The sequence below is a fragment of the Hibiscus syriacus genome, unplaced genomic scaffold (genome assembly GCF_006381635.1).
Source record: "Hibiscus syriacus cultivar Baekdansim isolate YM2019G1 unplaced genomic scaffold, ASM638163v2 tig00111027_pilon, whole genome shotgun sequence".
Lineage (NCBI taxonomy): Eukaryota > Viridiplantae > Streptophyta > Magnoliopsida > Malvales > Malvaceae > Hibiscus > Hibiscus syriacus.
Genome location: NW_024062960.1, coordinates 1,942,820 through 1,959,462, shown reverse-complemented (window position 1 = coordinate 1,959,462; position 16,643 = coordinate 1,942,820). Strand labels below are relative to the sequence as shown.

Below are 16,643 nucleotides of genomic sequence, written 5' to 3'. Positions count from 1 at the left end.
ATGATAAAAGGAGGGTTCAAGATATAAATTTAAAAAAAAAACATCTTTGAAACCAAAGGAGGATTCGAGTTGAAAACCTGAAAAGGCGGCTCGAATATTGAATGGTGCAACAACGACATAAGAGACGATCTTAAGCTCTTAATGAAACACTACACATCTCAAAAACGTTCCTGAGATTCTGGAAACGAGAAGCATCTCTACAAGATGAGCATAACAACCATTTCTTCAAGTTAGTGGAAGCCCGAAGCGACATACTGAACCAACTTGAAAGAACCTACTTTACCAAAATCCACCCACACCTCAAATCAGTCAATAATTTTGACACTTGCCATAGGACTATGATTTTTGAATGATTTAAAAGTGTAGTTGATTTATTTGATATTTATTAAACTCATTGTTTATGATCTGATTCTATTGTGAACCTAAGAAGGGCAATACTTTGTAAAAGTCTTTCACTCTTCAATAAACAAAGGAGGAAAAAACATTTTCAAACAGGACAGTCTCAAATGAGGAAAGTCCTTGAAGTAATTGTTGCTTATTTTACCTCTGTAGTAGAAAAAGAATGAACGAGGCCAGAATAATGAAGCACTTCACATTTCTGAAGGCAAATGGTCCAAGAAGCCAGAAAGTCTGGATAATTGAACTTGTGACACTTCCCTATGACATTATTATCAACTCATCAAGAAAGATTATCTCATGCTGAGGGCGATAAGCATCACCAGACATATTATTTTCCCAAACCATCAATTTATGTTCTCTAGAAGATCACATTATAACCATGAACAAGTCACTACCTGCACTCTGGTTATACTATGACGCTGGCTCAAGTCTTGATACATCATTGATACTTCTTCTATGCCGATCACTTTCTTTGTCAAGATGATACCCATTATGTCCTTTAGAAGATTGCTGAATTTGAATTTGAGGACTTATGGCACAGAATAAGACATTGGAACAAATTCTACATTTATATGCCATACAGGATTCCAAAAGTTGAGATAACCAGTTTTACCATCAAATAAACCTTTCCATGGTTAGGGAAGAGTGGGATAAGATAGTGTGTATTTTGGAGCAGCAGAAGAGACAGTCATTGTGGTAGTCATTGCAAGAAAATGCACCAGCAAAAATCTTCTATTTTATCCTGATGATGTTTATTTCTTCCAGTAAGGTTGTTACATTGATATCACCAGAGAACATGTCTCTAGCAGCTCCTTATATATGGTTTTTAGGGAAACCTAGAAGCATTTCTACCTCATCAGGTTCAAGTGGAACAACTTTATTTCTTCCAACCCATACCAGATTCCATTTTCGGCACTCATCAAGAACATACTTCTGGACACTCGAAGGTAGCTCATCGTCATAAAGCTTTAAGAGCCTTACAGATCCTTTCTGTCAATCTGGAACTTCTTGTACATGTTTGTAAGCAGTTCAACTTTGTTCTTGGATCCCATGAAGACTATTATTTCTTTGTCAATGGAAAAATATCATGTATAGTGCATGGAGAAAACAAGATAAGAGGAAATCTGTTCTCAATTGGCAGATTATGAATATAGCCTATTTTCAGTGTAACAGCATGAAAATGCTTCGAATCTACAAATTTTGGCTATACATCGAATAAATACTGTGATATTCCAGTCCAAACATTAACTGGAGTAAGTGCCACGTTCTCATAGTAGAAATAATGTGCCCATAGCATCTTCTGGAAGTGTTCTTTGAGTTATCTGATCTGGTTTGGTATGAACCACAGAACCAGTTATTGAATTTGGAAGAGGAATGTGCTCATAGCATCTTCTGGAAGTGTTGTTTGAGTTATCTGATCTGGTTTGGTATGAACCATAGAACCAGTTATTGAATTTGGTAGAGGAATGTGCTCATAGCATCTTCTGGAAGTGTTCTTTGAGTTATCTGATCTGTTTTGGTATGAACCACAGAACCGATCATTGAATTTGGAAGACAATGTGCTCATAGCATCTTCTGGAAGTGTTCTTTGAATTATCTGATATGATTTGGTATGAACTCTAAAATCAATCATTGGATTTGAAAGATGAATTTTGCTCATAGTAGAAATAAGGAGACCCAATAGCATCTTCTGGAAGTGTTCTTTGAGTTATCTGATCTGATTCGGTAGGAACCTCATAACCGATCATTGGAATTGAAAGATGAACTGCATGATCATCTTCATTAAGAAGCTTCTTTTCAAGCTTCCTCTGCTTCTTCCTTTTCCACAAATCATAGCCCAAGTTTCGCCTTTGCTTGTAATTGGGATCATTGCATAATGGCTTCCTATCTTCTACCATAAGAAGTGCGTCAGTAACCTTAGCCATTTGATCAGCACATATAAAATCTGTCAATTCTGTAATTGATGAATCTGAACCACATCTCTCCATGGTTATTGAAGCTTCAGCCTCTGAGAATCCCATTTTTGTCAAGTATAACAGTTTACTCTCCTCATCAGAATCAGAATTCATGATTTCCTCGATATCAGAAGAACTATCAATATATGTGAAATCATACTGAAAGATCGCTTCATAATCAGATGAGTTGTTATCAGAATCAACATGTTGCATGGGTGTAGATTTTTGATGAGCCTGTACCACTGTATATGTAGTCTTGCTATTGTATCATATTACTGTTTGCATAAATTGGTTTCTCTCCCACAGAAAAGTATATTTCAGAGATGGCCTTAATTGAAAGATGATAGGCCACTGTGTTAGCTTGGAACGGATTACCAAGCTATTTATACTGCTCTGTCTGAATAAATCCCTCCAGATACAGAAAATGGACACCTCATTCAGAAGACACATATCTCAGACGTTTCTGTCAGAATGATTGAGTACTTCTTAAGTTTGTGACAACGTGAAGAGGATTCCTCCAGTTACTTGACAACACTGATGTTTAGTGACACCATAATGAGAGCATTCAAGATAAATAGATTTGGGGCACGAATAAATCCACAAGTACCTACAACAGTGTATTGTCAAAATTAGACCTCGTGAGGATCATGATATTCAAGTCAAACAGACATTGAGAGTAAACCAGAAGCAGAATATTGGGGCATTTCGAAAGCCCATTTCAGACAGAAATGTTTCATGTGGGACATTTTGAGGGCTCATTTCCACCAGAAATAAAATATTGGGGCATTTTGAAGGCTCACAACAATATGAATATTTGGGTATTTTGAAGGCTCAGATTAACAAGAAGCAAATGTTGGGGCATGCTGAAAGCCCATTTCAATCAGAATCAAGAAAGTCGATGCATTATGCACGCTTGTATTAGCCCATGTTGGGGCATGCTGAAGGCCCATATCATCCTGTGTCAAGATCATTGACTTGAAAAAATATTTCCAATGAGACAGAAAGATATGAAGAATGAAAATGGTGAAACAGTGACAGTCGAACTGACTATACATAATTGCTTCGTTCATCAGGCAGTTATATTATGATCATGTTGTTGAACAAAATCTACTCAGCAAGTATGTTTTCAAATACCTAATCTTCTTAACCGTATGTCACATGACAGTGTGTTCTTTGATAAACTACATTACGGTTACATGAATAAAGATTATCCCCAGGCAGACCACTCGATCCAGGGTTCAGTTCCTCAAGGTCTTAGCTTTGAATTTTGCATTCTCTGTATCAGTGATAATTGAAAATATTTCTTTGAGATTTCTGGCAGTTGTTTCAACCATTACTGCTGGGATTATGAAGTTGTTTTTCACATCAGTTTTTGCTTAATTGATGACATTGAAGAGAGAAACTCGACTTAATTATATTACCCTTTCCTTTTATTACTGGGGTCATCATTACCAGCCAAGATAAATTGATTTTCCATTTTGGGTTTTATCATGAGCGTCTCATCCCCAGCAGCAAAAATTACACGGATATCTTTCTGTACATAGATCCTACAGTTGATTTGTTTATACTTCCTACAAAGATCATTATAGAAGAAAATGTGATCAGTATCACATTTGTCTTTGCCTGAGATGATATCAAGATCAGTTAGTGTCTCCTATTCAATTCAACACTAGCATATCTTAAGAAATTGACCAACTTTTTGGTCATACCAACATCACACTTGAATCCCCATGGAGTTTTGTTCTCAAATGGTCTTGTGACATTATACAAAAGTTTTAAACACTATGCAAAGAAGTTTCTTGACCGGCAATCCAAGCAGAAGCCACATGAGATGATGAATGTGTTGTCAAATGTTTTATGAACCAGTGATTATGGTGTTGAACCAGTGTTGCAATCATATGGTTTCCATTTATTGACCCAAGATGAATTTTGTCTTCTTCAACTCCAAGATTAAAAGTGAGATATAATGAAGATTCCTTTCCAAGGAAAGCTGAAAATTTTGACAACAAGAAACCAGTTGAGCCAACTAAGATCAAATAGTAGGTTGTTGTTAAACATCTTTACATGATATGGTTTGAGTTGTTTTGTTCGAGATCCAATTAGATGTGGAGACATGAAAGGAATTGGAATAAATCCTCCTTGTGATATGTTTCAAGAGTCAAATCAGAACAGACTCTATTCTCCTGATTAATCCCTGCTGAGTCAGGCATATCTACATCTGCACTTTTTAAAGATAATAGATTCTCACTTCAGAGATGACAAATTTTCTTTTTAAAGATGATAGATTCTCTTTTCAAAAATGAAAGCTTTATGGAATTTCTACACAAGTCCAAGCAAAGAAAATTGGTTTTATCCAAGACAAAATGGGACATCAAGGTCATAGTTCTGACTACAGCAAGAGTTCCACAAATGAAACATTTCTTCTGAGACCTTCATGAAGCAAAGAAGACAGTAAAGATACAAGTTGATCAGATGATTCTGCATGAATGCAAGCTTGATAGCATAAGTTTCTACACTGATATCTAGAGTTTTACAGATCTTCGGAAGAACGAAGAAGGTAAAAAATACCTTACAAGAAGAAGGTATTCAAAACCAAAAATACATGAATCACACAAACATCTGAAGAAGAGATGGACGCAATCCACAAGAATGAGTAGTATCTTGAGAATTGGGGCATGTTACCCAATCAACATGTTATTTTGAAAAATAATGAGAAAACGATTTCCATAGTTTCTCATTCAATCTTTTCTGAAAATGAAATTGTTGAATAGTAAGAAAACAATTTCCATAGTTTCTTACTTAGTAAACTATTTCTCACATCTGTAAGTCCTTCAGTGCATGATGTTTCCAAAAAGTCTTCGGGAGCTTTTTGATGTTTTCAAAGCCTTCGGGTCATCTGTAAGTCCTTCAGTGCATGATGTTTCCAAAAAGCCTTCGGGAGCTTTTTGATGTTTTCAAATCCTTCGGGTCATCTGTAAGTCCTTCAGTGCATGATGTTTCCAAAAAGCCTTCGGGAGCTTTTTGATGTTTTCAAAGCCTTCGGGTCATCTGTAAGTCCTTCAGTGCATGATGTTTCCAAAAAGCCTTCGGGAGCTTTTTGATGTTTTCAGATCCTTCGGGTCATCTGTAAGCCCTTCAGTGCATGATGTTTCCAAAAAGCCTTTGGGAGCTTTTTGATGTTTTCAAATCCTTCGGGTCATCTGTAAGTCCTTCAGTGCATGATGTTTCCAAAAAGCCTTCGGGAGCTTTTTGATGTTTTCAAATCCTTCGGGTCATCTGTAAGTCCTTCAGTGCATGATGTTTCCAAAAAGCCTTCGGGAGCTTTTTGATGTTTTCAAATCCTTTGGGTCATCTGTAAGTCCTTCCGTGCATGATGTTTTCAAACATTTCCATCCTGCTCAAAAGAAGCCAAATGAAAAAATTATTGTCTTTTTCGTCTTTGCTCTATTCTTGTTAACACAAGGATGAGCAAAGAGGGGCAGCTGTAGACATCATTTTTTTCATTTAAATTTATTATTATTATTAAAATTATTATTATTATTATTAGTATTATTATTATTATTATTATAATAATTATTATTATTATTATTATTATTATTAAATAAATATAATATATATATATATATACAAAGGCCCAAGATCGGGGCCTGATCACGAGCTAGCCCAATAACAACCCTAAAACACAACTAGGGTTTCTTTCATCATCAGCCAGCCGTCCCAACCAATGGTCCAACATCCCAGCCGCCGCCTCCAAGCTTCCAGAACATCCATGCGGCGCCACCTCCACATCCAGATGATGCCGACGCCTTGCTTCCACGACTCTGCCTCAAAGAATTCTCCAGGAGTGCCACGAAGCCACCCACGTTGAACTCTATGGTGAGTCACCACCATAGCTATGGTGACTCACCGAAATTTACCCCTTTGGACTGGTCCAAGACAAGCACTGGAGGTGGCTATAAAAGCCACCACACCTACGAGGAAAAAAAGAGACCGGAGGAAGAAACAGAAAAAAAAAAACAACCAACAATAACAGAGATCAACAAGAACAACGAACCCACAGCAGCCAATATAACGGAAAGAGAAGAAAAGAAGAGAAAACTTACTCCGTCATTAGAGGCTTTCGAAACGTCGCCAGAAACCTTCGAACTTCGAAGGTAAAATCCTAGATCTAGGAAATACTATGGGGTTGTAGGAAAAAAGGAGACCAAATTTGGCTTTAGGGTTAAAAAAGCTTTGATTTGGTATGATTTTGTAAGTTCCGGCCACCACTCACGGTGGCCGGCGGTCGTGGTCGGCGCCGGAGCACGGCTGCCGGCCGATGTCTCTCCATCTCCGTTTTAGAGAGGTGGCAGAGAAAAATTTCATCTCTCTCAGTTAGAGAGAGAGATGAAATAAGAGAAATAAAATTATGGCCTTTAAGGGCCGGCTTAAATGGGTATAAATACCCTCATCAAAACGACGCCGTTTTGGTGAGGGTATCTGTGTAATTACACATATGGGTAAACCCCATATGCAGTCCATTATTTTTGTAACTTTACATTTTAGTCACTAAATCAATTTATAATCCTTTTAATTCGGTCCTTTAATTTTAGATTTATTTATTTTAGTCCTTTCTATTAAATAATATATTTAGGATAAATACGTATTTAGTCCTTTAGTTTTAATAAATAATATTTTAATCCCGAGTATATATTTTTAATTTATTTTAAATCTGATATTCAAATTTTTTTTATTTTTATTTTAGTCACCAAATTAATAAATAAGGAAAATAGCATTTTTAATCCCTATAATCTTAAATAATTAATTATAAATTAGGTATTTAATTTTATTAGATTATAATTTAGTCCCTAAGTTAAATATTTTCATTTATTTTACGAGCTTTATTATTTTTTTATTTTTTTATACCATGTTTTAATTGTATTTTAAATAATATTTAATCATATGTTACCTTTATATATTTATGTTCATACATATTTAATTATCATTACTATTATTATTATTATTCTTTATTAATTATGTCAATATATATAGTCTTATAAATATATATAATATTTATTTATTTATTCTATTTTCCTATTTATAAATTTAATTTTATAAATTACTTTTAAGAAAAATAATTATATTTTGATATTTATTTATTTTTAATATCAAAGAAAAAAGTTGTCTTAAGGTACCTAGAAGCTCTTTTCTGATATTTTTTTGAATAAATAAATATCTTACTATATTAAAATAAAATGTTTTTATTTATTTTTAAATATTAAAGAAAAGAGCTGTCTTAAAGCACCTAGAAGCCCTTTTCTGATATTTCTAAATAAGTAAATATCTTATTTATGTATATTAATATATTTTCTTAAAATTATTTGAAACAGTAGAAATATGAATTAAATATATCTTTGGATTTTTAAAATTTTCAATAATAGAGACAATTTATAATTAAAAAGTACCACTTTTGGGCGTTGTAGGGGTGCTAATCCTTCCCTAAACGTAACCGACCACGAATCCCTTTTTATTATTAAAAAGAACGAATTTTTGGTTATAAAACGCAGATCAGTTCATTTTTTTTATTAATGTTTTCTTAAAACTCTTTTAAAGAAAATAATTTTTAGGTGTTCGACCTACCTGATCCAAAAGGCCGATGGCGACTCACAAATTGTTTTCAAAATTATTTATTCACATCAATTTCCCTGCCAAGTATAATATTTCGTGCCCGGACGAAAACCGGTTACGACAAATATATTTTAAATTTGTTCTATATATATTTTCTATTATAAAACTGTTTTCGTCTTCAAGAATTTCATAAATTTATCTCCTTTTAAAATTTCATTCCTAAAATATAAAATTTTGTGTATATTCCTACTTTTAAATTATTAAAATACAAATTGGTGTCCCTAATCTTAAAACTGGAAAACATAATTAGTTAAGTTAATGCTAATGCTGCCTAAAAAGAACTTTGGTTTCTGTGATGGACCCATTCTTTTGGTATTCTATTTGGCATATATAGACGGCTAAACTATAATTAACAAAGAACAAAAAAAAAAGGTATTATCCACTTCAACCTATATTAGACATGTTAAGTGGAAAAAAGACGTATCATATAAGATGCGTTTTATAAAATGTCTTATATGTTACGTCTTTTGTTTATGTGACCATATAATTGTAAGAGTCTGATTATAGGCTGATTATAGGCATATATAGGCTGATTATCCATTTCAACCTAGTAGCTAGTCTTTTGTTGAACACTATTATATATGGTTTTATATTTTTTAACCATGAACAACGCGTACACACCTTATAAACATAATTGTTTGAACTTGATTCTTCGAAAGAGAATAATCTTTCTTTTAACCGCTGCGATGACTTAATATGTTCGTTTTCTTTCACGTTTTAATGGATGAACCCATGTCTTTAAGATTGGAGGAGAGAATAACAACCCTCTTTGATTTGCACGTGGATGGTTTTCAAGAGATATTAGGTAACATTCATAAATCACGTTATTTAACACATAAAAAATAAATGATAGACCTCAAATCCTAATTAAAGCGAGAAGCTGAAACCGATGATATTCCACATGCTGTTTACTTCAGACTTCATATCTGTCCTTTCTTGCACAGTTGGATGTTATAAACACCAATAATTCTCCTCCTTTTTCAATCACAAATTATCTCAACCCTTCACCTCACCTATAACTACATATTGTTATTATTATTATCCTAGAATTTCAGGGTAGTTATATTATATTTCTATTAATTTTCTAATTTAGTTTGATCCTTTTTCTGTTAGAATTTATTATTTAGGTTTCTTTTAATTTAATTTAACTTAAACAATTTATGATATAATATGCTTAATGAATAGATAAATTGGAAAAAAATGAAAGATATTAATTAATTGAGAAGAATTTCGGATCGATATGAAATAACTCTATTCTACTAGGATCTCTGAGTTCGTATAACTATATGTTAGAATCTAAACATAACCAAAACATAATTGATATAAGATCAAATTCAATATCTAATCACGTTAAATCATTAAGAATATAATATTATATTCATAAACGCGTATTTGAATCCATTGTCAGAGATTCCCTAGAATGTTAAGATCATCCTAGAAGATATGTGTTTCTCTTTTGTATACAAATTCTCTGACATGATATAAAAAAATACAAGTTAATATATTTCTTGAGAATCGATACCTATTTATATAACTAAATATTAAATCAATTTTTAAGTATTTATAAATTTATCGATCATCAAATTATAAATATAACTTATAGTATCTACATTTTAATTTCATGACACTTTAGTATCTATGATATTATAACATAATTAGTCGTGTAATTTTATATTATATTATATAATAGCGTTATGTACTATATATGTATTTACAATTACGAATTTGAATCCAACAATATATATGTGTGTTATTATTATTATTATTAATGCATCCTTATCTGCTAGTTAGTTAATTGGCTTAGCACTCAAGCTTGCATCTAGTTAGGTAGACCGACACCAATAAAGACGGAAAGCTTGTCCTAGTTCTAATTTTTAATATAAGATTTTCTTCAAAACACTACAAAACTAGCCTTATTGGATTAATCCGGGATATTTAAATTTTAAATCACTAAATTTAAATTATTTTGAATTAAATTTAGAGCTAATTGCATCATCAAAGTATGGTTCTATTTTTAAATTGGTCCTTAAAATTTTAAATGTTCCAATTTCATCCCTAAACTATGATTATTATTCTAAACTACTTTTGAATATTCCAATTTCATCCCTAAACTAATCACATCCCTTGTTAATAAAATCGCTAGGCCAAGTTATATTATTATATGTTTGAGAAAAACAAAATTTAGGTTAAACTATGATTGGAATTAATTACATATTTGGATAAACTTGGGGATGGAATTGGAAGATTTAAAAGTTTGGTGACTTATTTAGAAAGAGGGTCATAGTGTAGGGATGAAACTAGAATGTTTAAAAATTTAAGAATTGATTTAGGATGATAGTTTGGGGATGAAATCGAAATACTTAAAAGTTTGAGGACTAATTTAAAATTAGAGTTATAACTTGAGGACATATGATACAATTAACTCTTCCATTTATATTGAACTATTATATATATCTATGTAATACATAAATTTGTTGCGTGATAATCATAGATATATTGATTTTTTTTTTTACATTGGATAAAATATATGAAGCTATTTTTAAATTATAATTATTACAATGTATAAGAATATGAATTTATAAGAGTATATAATAATTTTGTTTTATTTGTACTGATAAATACGATATAATGTCAAAAAATACATCTAACATTCGATAAAATAGTAACTTTGATCTTTATTTTTTTAGAGCATTTTGATCTCCAATATTTCATTTTAGGGTAAAAAGATCCCTCCGTAGATGAAAATCGTTAATCAACTAATTATCAACGCTCCAAATAGAATTTTTTTTCCCTAAAATGAAATATGGGGGGGGAATGCTCCAAAAGAAAAGAATAAGGGACACAACGACTATTTAGTCAAACATTAGGAGTCTTCTTTATCCTAAAATGAAACGTTGGGGTCAAAATGCTCTAAAAAGAAAAGAATAAGGGACACAACGACTATTTAGTCAAACATTAAGAGTCTTCTTTATTCTAAAATGAAACGTTGGGGTCAAAATGCTCTAAGAGTAACAACTATAGGTCACTTGGTTCGTATAGTTTAACGAAAATCAAACATTGAACTAGTCTCATATATGTTAAAATAAAAAATCTTGAATTTGTTAAAGATTTTCACGATTTCCAAGCTGCCACATCGAGAATGATCAAAATCATCCATTCTTCCCTTTAATTTTTGAAGGTTTCAAACTCATTGGAAAAGAAAATCAAACATTGAACTAGTCTCATTTATGTTAAAATGAAAGATCTTAAGTTTATTTGAATTTGTTAAAGATGTTAATTATTAAGAAAATGATTGCCTTTTCAACATTTTTTCTTATTTAAAAGGTTAAACTACATTATTTAATAAAAGTTAAACTACATGAATAACCGTCTAATTACGAGAAATTTTATAAAATAATGTCAATAAATCACATGTCATTAATATTTAAAAGAATAATTTTATCAATTAACGCAAAAGTTAATAAAATTGATATGATTATTCATTTATCAATTTAATTTTAATTTTAATTTTAAAGGCAAAAACCATATATTCATTAAAAGTTCAAAAGAACAAAGACATGCACAAAATTAGTTTAGAGAATACAAATAACGAGGAAAAGTGTTATGAAAACACAAGGAAAGACATGGAGTACCCATGACTTTGTCGTGTTAAAAATTTTACAGAAACTTTCGTGAGATTAAGAATGTTGGCCATATATTAACCCCCATCAAGTAAAATTGACAAAAGATACATAAAGTAAAAGCGGATACATTAAGTCCCTAAAAAACATGTGCATATTCGGTATTTTTTTTTAAAAATTATTAAAATTAGGTTTATGTATTAAAATAACAAGAGGAAAAAAAATTATGTATATCCAATCCGCCACTGCAAAAAAAAAAAAACCTAGAAACAGAGATGGGCAAACATGAAACAGCTAGGGGTCCACTAGAGAAGACCTTTCATCCAAGGGTGCATACCCTTTACCTTTTTTTATTTACTCATTCCTTGTTATGTAAAAGCAATATTCAACAACTATTTGATAAACAAACATATTTAAATATCGGATAGCAAGGACTGGAGATTTGTTGTAAGTAAATAGAAGGTTGCAGTAAATGAGTAACCAGGATAAACAGGGTAACATGACAAGGTAACATTGTGATCAAACCCAAATTAAGCTACAGCTTCTAGAAGTTGCATATCTAAGTAACATACAAATACCCATATCCCTCCAAGATATACATAACGAAAGCGAGCCTTTTATTCAAATAATATTCGTGATCGATTCAACCATGCAAATGGCATTTACCATCCTCCTCTCTGCGAACCACCAGAGGAATGCACATTCAGCCTATCAAGCACCGCATTAAAATCCACCTGCTGTCCACTCTCCTCCATCCTCTGAATCACACTGGCAACATGGTCACCCCTGAAACCCATGCTCACTAATTTCTCAATCAGATCATTGTAAGCATGGTTTCGAACATACTGTGGATGGCCGGAGTTTCTAACACCAGGTTGAGCAGTCTGAAGAGAAACATTAGCAGGGGGATACCCACCCTGTGAGAAGTGAGGCTGTTGGGACGGGTGATCTGTTCTACCCCCTTCACTATCATACATCATGTATGCAGTTCCTGGAGGAAGAGGGGGATGGGAGCCAGAAGCCTGATACCCATCCCTTGGTTGTCCTTCAAAAGTACCCTTGATTTGCTGGGGAGGTGTTCTGCCAGGCACTCCGTATACATACGGATTGGAATCAGAGCGACTATGCACGGGTTGAGGAACTCCAGAATATGGAACCTGCATAGGGTTGCTGTGTGGTAATGTATCGGGATGAGATGGGTTTGATGATTGTGTGGGAGGATAGGGAGGGTAAGCTGGTGTGGAAGGAGGCCTCATCTGTGGTTGCATAGAGGACTGCTGCTGCTGTTGAACTTGCTGTGGTAACTGCTGTGGCCACTGTTGTGGATACTGAGGGAATGATTGGACAGGTGGTACCTGATGGGTCTGCGTAGGCTGTGGTGGCATCCTAGACATGTCTTGGATATGAGGAGTTTGATATTGTTGATCAGGTGGCAAATATTGACTTTGAGTGTGTTGGGTTGGTGCTGGAGCTGGAAGTGGAGGTGGTGCAGGGGCTTGGGCTTGGGCTGGAACATGGACTGGAGCAGGAGCGGGAGCTGGAGCTGGAGCATGGGGGTTGGATAACTGGTTTGAAGGTAGATAATAGGATTGTTGGGTCGAGTTCTGAGGTTGAGCTTGAGAGTGCGGCACCACAGGCTGTTGCGGTGGTGCAACTTGCTGTGGAAGTGCAAGGGCTAATTGCTGGTTTTGCATCTCATATGTGTGGTCAGTCTTTTTAGAATCAGAGGCAGCTGGTAATGCCTTCTCCTCAGTGGATTGTGAGTGACCGGAAGAAGTAGAATCCTTGTGAACAAGTTGTAATTTAGCCAACTCCTTTTGAGTCTCAGCTAGCTCCTGCTTATCTCTTAGTATTTGCACAGACCTGTGGACCTACATCGTGCAATGAATACTTAAGAAGTAAATTTCCAGAATCTAATGGTACAGTTCCGACACATGACGATCAAGGCATTCTCACAGCAACAGAAAAAAGTAACAAACAAGGTGATGGAACTGAAGTCCAGCTGGAAGAAATTCCAAACTCGATTATCTAATACAGTCTCTCTTAAATAGGCCACGAAAAGAGATCAAGCATGTAATTTAAGAGTGGCTTATCTCCAAAATATTCAACTAAGTGCTTTGAAAACATGCAGAATGAACCTGAATCCAAGCCAAATCTCCATATGATATGGATCCAAAGAATAAAATTTAAAATTGTCAAATTTTAATGCAAGATGAAGTTACTCCTAGAATATTACAGCAGGAGCGCAATAAACTACCAGATCTTTTATGATCCATATTTCATGTATTTCTCTTGCTTGCAGCTCCATTTTAGATAATTAGATCGGTGGCTTCAGAGGAAAAAGATAAAGAGATGTTTTCTGTAAAGAACAAGGACCGTAAAAGGAAATAAAACTAAGTCGGGACTGAGGGTACAAATGAAAATGATATACAATGTTCACACGATACTCACCTCTTGAAGATGTTTCTCGATAGATTTAAGCTTTGAATCTGCATCTTCATTATCACGAACTAAATCAGATCGCATTTCTCCAATTGATTTATCAAGATTGTAGCAATATAACTCCAACTGTGACAGTCGTGAACTTATTCCCTCAAGAAAGCGCATGAGGTTGTCCACATGTTTTTTCATGGTCTTCTCAACAGTAGCAGTCACATCCAAGTATGAATCATCTGGTTGACTGTATGCATTAGGTGGGAACATTGATCGTGCCACTCTGCCTTTGTGAAAATCCTACAGAGGTCAGTCTAACATGATCAATTATTTACTCTAGAAGCGAAAGGCAGTGCACCAATAAATACCACTTATCACAATAGAAAAAGAAGAGCAAGTGTAGCTCAGTTTTCCCTGGAATAACTATGATATGTAATGCAACCCCAAAGACAATATTTTTCAAGTTATTGTTTCACATCATAAAGCAAAAGATCAACAGCTCAATGCAATAACATTCCATGGCCAAAAAAAACATCTAATATGAGAACTTTAGGGTCTAAACTACAGTTTGTGAAACTGCATGTGACCTTGGCTAGGTTTGGTCATTATTTCTGTAGGGAACTACAAAGAAAAATGCTTATGATCAAGAAGTGCATGTGACCTTTTCTAGGTTTGGTCATTGTTTCTCTAAGGAACAACAAAGACAAATGCTTAGGATCAAGGATTGAAATGCAATAAAGATATACGTTATAGGAAAATAGATACCTAAAATGACAGATTTGACTTTACAAATTCTTAGGATCAAGGATGGAGATGCAATAAAGATATATGCTATGCGAAAATAAAAGCCAAAATGGTGGATTATAGACCTCCATCCCCCTCCCCCCCCCCCGACAGCTGCAAAACAACAAATAAGATATATGCTATGCGAAAATAAAAGCCAAAATGGTGGATTATAGACCTCCATCCCCCTCCCCCCCCCCCCGACAGCTGCAAAACAACAAATAGGTAGCTGATTTTTATAACTCTAACATGTTATTAAGGTAGAGTATATATTTGATTAAGAAAGGGTAATTCTTTTTCCGATCAAAAGACGTTCTCCAAAATCCAAACCTAAACTTGCTACTCATAGCATATACCAAAAATGTGATATAATATACACGACCAAAGTACAAGAAAGTTTCTCTCTACACCATCTAAAGACTGAACTTCAGCCAGCATCAGGTTCTACTTCCTGCAATTGGAAAACAATTTTTCGTTTTCTTATAACAATCCCCAAGAATCAACATTTTCTTGTTCTCATAAAAAAGGGAGTCCAGCAGCAACGAAATTACAGACACCATAAACTTCCTAATAATATCCAAATCATATGATTTCTACCCTTTGCAAATACCATGATTTGTTAACACTCATCTCTGATTACTCTCGGCTTAGTATGTTACCATAAGATTTGTAACCAATTGGATATATATATATATAACGGAAAAAACAGCAACCCCTCCCCGAAAAGGAAACAAGCTCCCACGATAAAAGGAGAAAATTATAGTATTTGAAAGTTCACTTGTAAAAACTCAAATCTTCCTGTAAATTACAAATATTTCCGATATAAGTTCACAGATTTTCTCGCACCTACACGTCAAAAATAGGCAATATAGTATGTTCTAAGCTTTACTAATTTTAAGTCAACCATCGATCAAATGGACAAAATTAAGCCTTTCTCTTTGTCAAATAAAACTCTCGAAAAAACCCTAATCAGATCAAATCCCTCTTACCGCAAAAGAAGAAGGAAGAAAATCCCACAAATAAAAAAGCAACAACATATACCTTGCTGGAGCTTCTGGTAGTAGTACCGATAGAGGTTTCAGCGTGGCTACCATTAGACGATTCCTGGTTTCCGTAGTCCTCATAAGAGCAAAGAATATCATCGGACCCAAAATCGAACCCTTTGGAACCACCCGAATTGCCCCGACCCGATAACCCAGAAGCCATTTTCCCTGAAAAAAGAAAACAGACTGACCCCAAATCGAAACAGTAAAATTAGTTCTCTGGGGATATTACCGAAAGGGGGAAGTAAAAAGTTTAAGATTTTTAAGCCTTTGTTTGTACTGAACAAAGAGATTAAAAATAAAACCAAAAATAAAGATTGTGATTGAAGCTTGAATTAACTTGTATGCAAAGCAAAGGAGAGGAAATTTCTTTGAAGGCTTTCGTCGTTGTTGTGTTGATTTCTGTGGGAAACAGGGAGAGGTTCAAGAGTGAAGAAACGTTTTAAAGATGGGTTTTTTATTTTTTGTTGGACTTTGATAAAGGTAAAGATGATGATATGAATTATGATACTTCTTTCTTCACCTTTTAAAAATAATCCAAATTGTTCATAAAAATAAGGCTTAATATTATTATTATTTTAATAATTTAGGTTTGAAATTCATAATTATTTCAGTTTTCAATTAGACTTATACATAAAGTAAGTCAATTTTTTAAATATTATCTTTGGTTTTTATTGAATTAATTATATATGGTGTTTTTAAATTTTAAATTAATTTTTAAGTTATTGATTTATTTCAAACAC

At 33.7% G+C, this 16,643-nt stretch overlaps 1 protein-coding gene across 3 annotated transcripts; it reads right to left on the bottom strand.

Annotated features, from left to right (window-relative positions):
• Nucleotides 1-12,243: 12,243 nt before the first annotated feature.
• LOC120151030 (chromatin modification-related protein eaf-1-like) lies at nt 12,244-16,367 on the bottom strand. 3 transcript variants are annotated; one of them, XM_039163587.1, is made up of 4 exons: nt 15,899-16,367; nt 14,093-14,374; nt 13,170-13,512; nt 12,244-13,136 (listed from the first exon to the last, which is right to left on the bottom strand). In XM_039163587.1, the coding sequence occupies exons 1-4, from the start codon at nt 16,061-16,063 to the stop codon at nt 12,304-12,306; spliced, it is 1,623 nt and encodes a 540-aa protein (XP_039019518.1). In that variant the 5' UTR covers nt 16,064-16,367; the 3' UTR covers nt 12,244-12,303. The 3 variants fall into 3 exon arrangements, with proteins under 3 accessions (XP_039019518.1, XP_039019517.1, XP_039019516.1); XM_039163586.1 differs by having other exon boundaries at nt 12,244-13,512; nt 15,899-16,086; nt 16,241-16,356; XM_039163585.1 differs by having other exon boundaries at nt 12,244-13,512; nt 15,899-16,366.
• Nucleotides 16,368-16,643: the final 276 nt, after the last annotated feature.

Excerpts from the sequence above, each read along its gene's own strand:
- LOC120151030 (XM_039163585.1), bottom strand. The coding sequence starts at position 16,063 with ATGGCTTCTGGGTTATCGGGTCGGGGCAATTCGGGTGGTTCCAAAGGG. Across the intron at positions 14,375-15,898 it reads CTACCAGAAGCTCCAGCAAG|GATTTTCACAAAGGCAGAGT; the intron begins GTATATGTTGTT and ends TGACCTCTGTAG. Across the intron at positions 13,513-14,092 it reads TCGAGAAACATCTTCAAGAG|GTCCACAGGTCTGTGCAAAT; the intron begins GTGAGTATCGTG and ends TGCACGATGTAG.